The sequence below is a fragment of the Nicotiana attenuata genome, chromosome 6 (genome assembly GCF_001879085.1).
Source record: "Nicotiana attenuata strain UT chromosome 6, NIATTr2, whole genome shotgun sequence".
NCBI classification, from domain to species: domain Eukaryota; kingdom Viridiplantae; phylum Streptophyta; class Magnoliopsida; order Solanales; family Solanaceae; genus Nicotiana; species Nicotiana attenuata.
The window spans coordinates 7,422,644-7,431,326 of NC_031994.1; the positions used below are offsets into that span (position 1 = coordinate 7,422,644).

General features: G+C 38.0%; 1 protein-coding gene across 1 annotated transcript; it reads right to left on the reverse strand.

Moving 5' to 3' along the window:
• On the reverse strand, positions 2,887-3,743 carry LOC109227612 (uncharacterized mitochondrial protein AtMg00810-like). Its single transcript, XM_019392811.1, has 2 exons — positions 3,494-3,743; positions 2,887-3,362 (listed from the first exon to the last, which is right to left on the reverse strand). Exons 1-2 carry the CDS (start codon positions 3,741-3,743, stop codon positions 2,887-2,889), a joined length of 726 nt encoding a protein of 241 aa, XP_019248356.1.

The following is an 8,683-nucleotide window of genomic DNA, read 5'->3' on the forward strand; positions in this document are numbered from 1 at the left end:
GAAGTTATATTCTGAGAGTTTGGGGTAGGAAGAATCTCAAGAACCCGACATCTCCTTGTCCTGTAACGACTTGTTGTTCTGGTCGCAATCAATTCTTCTATCGGTAGCGAACCTATCCGCCGACGGGAAAACCTCTGCCGCGTCCTTTGGCCCGTTCATAAGGAAAAAATTGTCTCCTCGAAGACCGTCGATCTGTGTCGAAATTTTCTTTTGACTTCTCTTTATTCTTCTCCCAGTACCGACCCTTAACTGACGCTGGGAAACTGAGTTGATCATCCTCAATCCTTATCTTCGACTCGTGCCGGTAGTGAACATCTGCCCAAGTTGTTTCCTGGAACTTCAGAAAACTTTCTTTCAACTTCTGAGAGGCATCAGAACTTCTCGGATTCAGGCCCTTGGTGAATGCTTCAGCCGCCCATTCATTTGGAACATCCAGTAGCAATAGCCTTTCTCTCTGGAACCTGGTTACAAACACCCGCAGCAACTTGGACTCTCCTTGTGCAATCCTGAATATATCGGATTTTCAGACATGTACCTTTCTAGCCCCGGCATGGACCTTAATGAAAGAATTCATAAGCATCTTGAAGGAGTCTATGTAATGCTCGGGAAAAAGCAAATACCACGTCAAGGCTCCCTTCGTAAGAGTCTCTCCGAATTTCTTCAGCAAAACTGACCCAATCTCGTGAGGAGCTAAATCGCTCCCTTTCACCGCCGTTGTATAGGTGGTGATATGCTCCTAAGGATCTGAAGTTCCATCATATATTGGCACGTTTGCCATTTTAAACCGCTTCGGGATCAATTCTAGTGACGTGTTTGGTTTGTACGGCAATTGAGTGTACTTCTTTAAGTACGGCCTTTCAGCACTGTGGTGCGCCCGGAATTTCGTCCATGAGGGTGTTCACATCCCTCATAAACCATTGAGTTCATTTTTAAAAGGATCGCTCTTGTTGTTCTGACGAATCCGTTCCCCCGGGCCCTTTCAAATTCGACCTCGCCCCTCGTAGTGTTGTTGTCGATCCTCCGTGTTGTTTAATTTGTGGGAGAACCGGGAGGAACTGGACCTCATCTATTTGTGTTATTAGTAGCACTCGATAACGTCTGTTTTAGCTCTGTCATAACCTTATCTTGCCGTGTGAGATGGACTAAAATAGCCTCTTGTTGCTCATGCAAGACCCTCACTGTTTCAACGATGTGCTCTTCTTCAGCATCATCAAGAGTCGCCTCTCGAACATGTCGCGGGTACCGCCCAGTAGGTATTACTGATTGAATCCTCGTGCTAAGGCTGATTTTCTTGGGCCTCAAGGTTGTGTGTGTTGGTAATACCATTATCTACTATTTTTTATGATTTTTTTCTAAGAACAAATAATCAAACGTGTTAGTAAAAGAGGCAAGGGCCAACTTAATTACACAATTGTCTCAGCCTCACGGTGGGCGCCAAACTGTTTACCCGTAAAACGGTACAGTTGAATGCATACGTTGTTTATAGACAACTGAATTAATTTGATCCTAAAATAATAGATGACTTAGACAAAAATGTAATACTTAGCCTTGAAACGGAGATAAAACAGCAAAAATTGTAATTTCGGGAACAGGGCTTCTAGGGACAATAACAACGATATCAGTAAACAAGAAGATAAAATTATATTGAGCTTTGAATAGATTGTTGCATATGTTTTTCATAAAATTCGTGTCCAATACAATGATAATAGAGCTCATTATTTATAGCTGCACCTAGGAAACAATGTCCTAGGATCAAGCTCCTCTTTATTGACAATTATGAGGGCCATTGAAGAATGTGTAATGGCAGGCAATGAATGCCATATTCCTTGTAATGGTCCGCGTACTTAATGCTATAGAATATTCCTTATTAAATGCTACCAGGTGACCGGCATTTTATTCATCTTTATGAATATCATTCTCTTTGGTAACAAACGGAATCGTTGCCGGATTCGACTACCTTCTGCTTAGGCTCCACGTGTCACTTCCTCATGCGATAATTTAATATAAACATATTTTACCCTATTCACAGAGTTATATTGAAACAAGGAAACCAAGGCAAATGGGAAAGGGGAAGAAAAACCAAATGCAAAAAGAAAAGGAGACAATTAGATACAAACTCAAGCGGTTACTCTCTTCGCATCGTCAAAGTTATTAGGGATGTGCATGTGCATTAGTTGTCATCTGGGTTCAACATGTATTGCCTTGTGTGCCTATTTGTACAGAACAATTAAAACAAAATATTAAAACAACAAGAGTGCACTTGGATTATATGTTTATACCAGAAAACACACATGTTGACATAAAGGTGCATGTGCTCCTCACAGGGAACAACGCAAACAAAACGCTGACCTGAGATAAGAAAAAGCTCAGAGATAAAATAAGGAAACCAAGGTAAACAATCAGGAAAAGGGGAAAAAATAAATGCAGAAGGAAAGTAGACTATTTAATGAAGATAAAAGGTGAACTCGATTTGATCTACAATGGAGGAATCAAAGGTTTTAGAGAATACTCTCAATCTGTGGATGAGAGAAAAATGAGATTCATTTCTAGAAAACATAAAGTGATTACAATGCTAACCTCCTATATATACAGCTGTAGTTAGTATTTTACATTTCACTAACCAACACGACACAAGAAACTAACTGACTAAGAAGAAGAGCCCAACTAACTATCTATTCCGTGAATTAGTTATAACTAACTAACGAACCCACATGCTTCTCACGTGCTCCTCTTTCCTTCAATTCTCCCCCTCAAGATAGATGGTGCGAATAAGTTGAGCACCCCTAGCTTGTTCATCAAATACTCATGTTGCGATCTTCTTAGAGCTTTGGCGAATAGGTCAACCTCTTGATCCTTTGATATCACATATCTTGTCTTCACAATTCCTTATTGAATCCTTTCTCTAATGAAGTGCAAGTCTATTTCTATGTCTTTTGTTTGTTCATGGAATAGAGGATTCGCAGCAATTTGAATTGTTGCTTTACTATCACTGTTTAGTTCAATTGGTAAGTCAACTTCTGCACCCAATTCTCTGCAAAGCGCAGTTAGCCATAGAATTTCTGAAACCCCTGCTGCCATACTCCTATACTCAGCTTCTGCTGAGCTTCGTGACACTGTGCATTGCTTCATTGATTTCCATGACACCAAGGAGTCTCCTAGCTTCATTACATATCCTGTCACTGATCTCCTTGAAACTGGACATGATGCCCAATCTGTATCACAGAATGCAATAAGTTTCGTTGACTGGTTTGAGCTCTTTAGCAGTCCTTGTCCTGGAGCACCTTTTATGTATTTGACCACTTCAACTACTGCATCTATATGTGATCTTTTAGGACAATGCATGAACTGACTAAGTACATGTACTGCATAACATATATTCGGTCTTGTCATTGTGAGATACAATAGTTTTCCTACCAATCCTGCATACCCTAACTTCTCATCACCTTCATAGTTATTCTGTTTATCATATTCAGTAGCACTAAATCTCTAATACGTTCCATTGGTGTGCTTGCTGGTTTTGATCCTGTCAGGCCAAGTTCACTGATCAATTTTAGTGCAAATTTCCTCTGATTTATGAAGATCCCTTGTTTGGATCTTGCTATCTCAATTCCAAGAAAGGACCTCAATTCTCCTTGGTCCTTGATCTTGAAGTTGTGTTGCAATATTTCTTTGGCTTTTGAAATCATCTTCTGATCATTCCCAGTTATGAGGAGATCATCTACATACACTAAGATGATTACCATTCATGTGCCCATTCTATTAGTGAACAGTGAGTAGTCAAAATGGCTTTGTGTGAAGCTTGAGCTGATAAGAGATTCAGTCAACTTTAGGTTCCACTGTCGTGATGCCTATTTCAGACCATACAGGGATTTGTGTAGCCTGCATACTTTCTCCCCTAGCTAGGAAATATTTTTGGCGAGTACATATATCCCTCCTCAGTCAAATCTCCTTGTAGGAATGCATTATAAACGTCCATGTGGTGCATGCTCCAGTTATGTGTTGCAGCAAATGTTAATACAACTCTGACTGTCACCATTTTAACCACTAGTGAAAAGGTTTCTAGGTAATCTAGTCCCTCTATTTGGTTGTACCCTTTTTCCACTAGCCTTGCCTTGAATCTTTTCATTTCACCATTTGCCTTGTAGTTTATCTTGAACACCCATTTGCATCCAATTGGCACATTGCCTTTTGGTAAGTCTACCAGTGACCAAATGCCATTTTCTTTAAGAGCACTCAACTCTTGATCCCTTGCTTCCACCCACTGAGGTTGTTATTGCTTCTTTATAGCTGAAAGATTCTTTGGTAGCAATAAATTTGGACAAGACCTCTGATATCTGGCTAAGAAACCTCTATGACATAGGTACTCTTCCAATGGATATCTACAGGTTGTATTTGCTGAGTGCTTTGTGGATGTTCCTCTACATACATAGTCTTGCATCCGTATGGGCTATTTCACTGTTCTTACTGATCTCCTCAGCTACTCTTCTCCTCTAGTAGTCCCAGAGTCTACTAATGGAATGGTTGTGTGGTCTTGATTATAATCACTTTCAGCAGGTGATGTTCCTTATTGTAGTAACAAATCCTCCCCTTCTGAACTGTGTTGTGAGTCTACACATGGTAGTGTTCTAGGAGTTGGAATAGCTGCATCTTGTGTCTGTTCTGCAATTGATGTCTCAACTCTTTGAGAATTAGTGTGGGATATCACATCATTTGGCAAAACTTGTAGCTTTTATTTTTTTGCAACTAAAAAGGAAAGATGTGCTCCATGAATTTTACATCCCTGCTGACAAAAAACTGGTTAGTTGGTATATTGTAGAGTCTCTAACTCTTTTGTGTGGATGAATATCACATCAAGACAGCTCCAATTGATCTGGCTGCAAACTTGTCACCTCCTCCTACATTGTTGGCAAAGCACAAGCAGCCTATGATCCTCATGTCTTGCAGTGAGGGTGGTCTTCCATGTAGAATCTCAAATGAAAACATTCCTTCTAATATTGGCAAAGGAAGTCTGTTGATGATATAAACAGCAGCATGAATGCATTCTCCCCAAAATTTGAGAGGCAAATGACCTTGAAGACTTATTGCTCTAGCCAATTCTAGAATGTGTCTGTGTTTTGTTTCAACTACTCCATTTCTGTGGGGTGTGTACACATGAACATTGGTAGATTATACCAAGAGATTGAAAAGATTTCTGCACTCAGAGTTGAAACACTCAATGCCATTATCACTTCTAATAATCTTAATTGATGCATCAAGTTTTGTCTCTATTAGAATAAGGGATTGTCTCAGGCATACAATCACATCACTTTTGAGTCAAAGTAAGTAAACTCATAACATTGTAGAATAGTGAGGAAAAATCTAAAGCCATCATGAGCAGGTATCCAATAAGGACCCAAAACATAAACATATATCAAATGAAATGGCTTATTAGTGCTAGAGGAGCTATTTGGAAATGGAAATCTTCCTTGTCTAGCTGGAGAACAGATTGTACATTGCTTTATTTTATTTTTGCCTGTCTTAAAACTCATGTTTGGAATCTACTGGACTACTCTATCGGGAGCATGCCCATGTCTGTTATGCCAAATATCCAGATCTTTTTCCTTCCCATGTATACTTGTTACTTGCACATCTGCAACATTTGCTTTAACTTTCTTCTACTGCAGATTGTATAGTCCTTCAGCTCCTTACCAATCCCTTTACTTTTCCAGTGTGAAGGTCCAGCATTATCCAGAAATCAGGATAAAAAGACATAAAGCACCTTAAGTCCTTTGTTAATTTTAAAGCTGATAAAAGATTGTATTTGGAACTTGGTATACACAATACATTCTTAATGGTTTCAGCTTAACCAATTTTGTGTTCTCCTGTGTAAGCTATATCTAAGGACTTTCCATCTGATAGATACACCTTTGTATCTTTATAATGCTACTGCTATCTTTAGTTAAGTAGTTTCTCATTATGAACCATATGATTGGTTGCACCAGAATCCACTATCTAATTTGAGATTTTTACTCTATCAATGTTTTCTACTGTATCATTTACAACAAAAGTAATGACTGTACCTGCAAACTCCTTCATGTGATTACCAGATTTATCTTTGTTGATTAACTTCAATATCTGATCATACTGCTCCTGAGTGAATACTATGCCTTATCCCTGCACTGTGTTTCTTGTGGGTTGGTTTATCACTTGTTGCTCCTCCTATGTTACTGCATTAACTGATGGTTTGCCTTGTGATTGTTGCATCTCATGAGCTGTCAAATTTGCCATAGGTCTTTGCTCGTACCTAGTTGTCTTCTTTCTCATCTTAAAATCTAGAGGATAACCATGTACCCTATAGCAATTCTCTGGTGTGGCCTTATTAATTGCAGAAGTCACAGTACAAGATAATCCTTCTAGGTTTGTTTATTTCCTGAATTCATGCCCCATTTGTTACTGAATAATGCAACTCCATCAGATATGTCAACGGCCTGTGTGAACTCTCCCAAAGATCTTTGACTTTCTTCTAATATTATTATATCGTATGCTTTGTTAACACTTTGAACTAGAGTTATCATTAGAATTTGACTTCTAGGCTAACTACAAGTCTCATTTTGTCCCACTAGAAATTGCAGTAGTCTTTGGTACTCAAAACTTTCAGCATAACTTTTGGATTCTAGGCAATCATACCCTAGGAAAGGCATGAGAGCATCATACTCTTCCTAGAGATCTATTCGCTTAACAAAGTAAGTTGAAACTGAGGAAATCCCTTGGGACAATGTAGCTATTTTCTTATGCAGATAGAAAATTCTCTATCCATCTACTTTATCATATTTATCCTTTAGATCTGTCCACACTCTATGTGCACTAGACTTGTATACAATTTCACTAAGTAGCTCTTTGCTTACAACATTCATGATCCAAGACAACACTACAGCATTGCACTTTTCCCGTAGCTCATGTAAGGATCGATCAAATTTATTTTTCTGTGCATCTTCTATCCACAAAACCTAACTTGTTTTTACCAATTAATCTAATTTTCATTGACCTACTCTACATTGCATAATTCTCTGTGCTAGTCAGTTGAATAGAGATTAAGGAGCTACCTGGTGTATCATATGATTGTAGGAACAGAGGATGAAGATGACCAATGGTGATCCCCTGCTACTTCCAGCTAGAGTTTGTTCGTCAATCGCCATGGATGTTAAAAACTAATCAGGTTAATTTCCCTTTGCATAGATTATGGACTTCGCAGACAGCTCGATTCAGAACAAAAACAATTTGTAGAAAAAAATTAAAATCCTAGCTCAATCAAGTAATATCGTCGATCTTCCAGCGAAACTCAAGTCGCAGCAATTAGAATCAATATCCTTAATACATGGTGATCCAGAACCCCTGATGTGATAACATAATGAAGATCAGAGGTGAATTTGATTTGATCTACAATGGAGGAATCAAAGGTTCAAGATAAAACACTCAATCTGTGTATAAGAGAAAAATGAGCTTTATTTCTAGAAAGCATAATGTAATTACAATGCTAAATCTCCTATATATTCAATTGTGATTAGTATTCTATATTTCACTAACTAACGTGACACAAGTATCTAACTGACTAAGAAGAAGAACTCAACTAACTAGCTATTCCGTAAATTAGTTATAACTAACTAACGAACCCACATGCTTCTCACGTGCTCCTCTTTCCTTCATTACCATTAGATATAAACCCAAGCGACTAATCTCTCGTTCTCATCGCGAAAGTGATTAGGGATGTGCGTGTGCATCACCAATCATGTGCGTTCAACACGTGTTGCCTTGTGTGTCCTATTTGCACATAAGAATTAAAAGTTAAACGTTACAATAACAAGAGTAGCCTTGGATTATATTTTTATTTCAAGAAACACACATGTGGATGGAGAGGTGCCTATGTTTAGAGCAGTCAAAACAGGTCAGCCCAACCCAGCCCAAGCCTCGCGGGCTTTTAAAATTGGTGGGCTAGGGCGAGCCCATCCTCCATCTAAATGGGACTTAAAATGGCTAGCCCAACCCAGCACTAAAAGGGCTACGGGCTATGGCAGGCCGGTTCTTCAATTTTTTTACAATTTTATTTTTCAAAATTTTAAGTATTTCTTCATGACATAATATGTTAATTATATGAACGACTTCTATTTTTTGTAGCATACAAAAATCTTGATATTTGAGAGGGAATCTCGTAATTAAAATATAAATTCTCTATATCTCTAGCTCTTCCATTTTAACGTTACATGAATATTTTTGTAATATTTTTCTTTCACTTTATTCGTGTTGAAGGATTGCTTCAATAAGTTTATATGTTGAGAATTTTTAATTTATGTTTAACATCATTTGCTGAACTCGCCATTATATTTCACAAAAATTTTAAAATTCATGAAATTTGCTAGTGTTGTCAATTTTCTTTATAAATTTCATCTTTTTCTATACTGAAGAGCAGTTTAATTATTAATAATATATTAAAGTATTGATCATTTCACTGAAAATAATATTTTATTTTGAAAGTTATTATTGGCCACTTAAAACTTTCCTTGTCCTTTGTTAATTAAGCAAAAGAAAAACTAAGGGAGAAGGGCCAAAAATATCCTTCTACTATTGAAAATGGAGCAGATATACCCTCCGTTAGAGTTTGCGAGCAAAAATATCCTTACCGTCATACAATGGGATCAATAATACCCCT

Bases quoted from the DNA above. Each gene is read 5' to 3' on its own strand.
- LOC109227612 (XM_019392811.1), bottom strand. From the start codon at position 3,743: ATGGTAATCATCTTAGTGTATGTAGATGATCTCCTCATAACTGGGAAT. The intron at 3,363-3,493 runs GTATTAGAGATT...TATGTTATGCAG, and splicing joins AGCAAGCACACCAATGGAAC to TACATGTACTTAGTCAGTTC.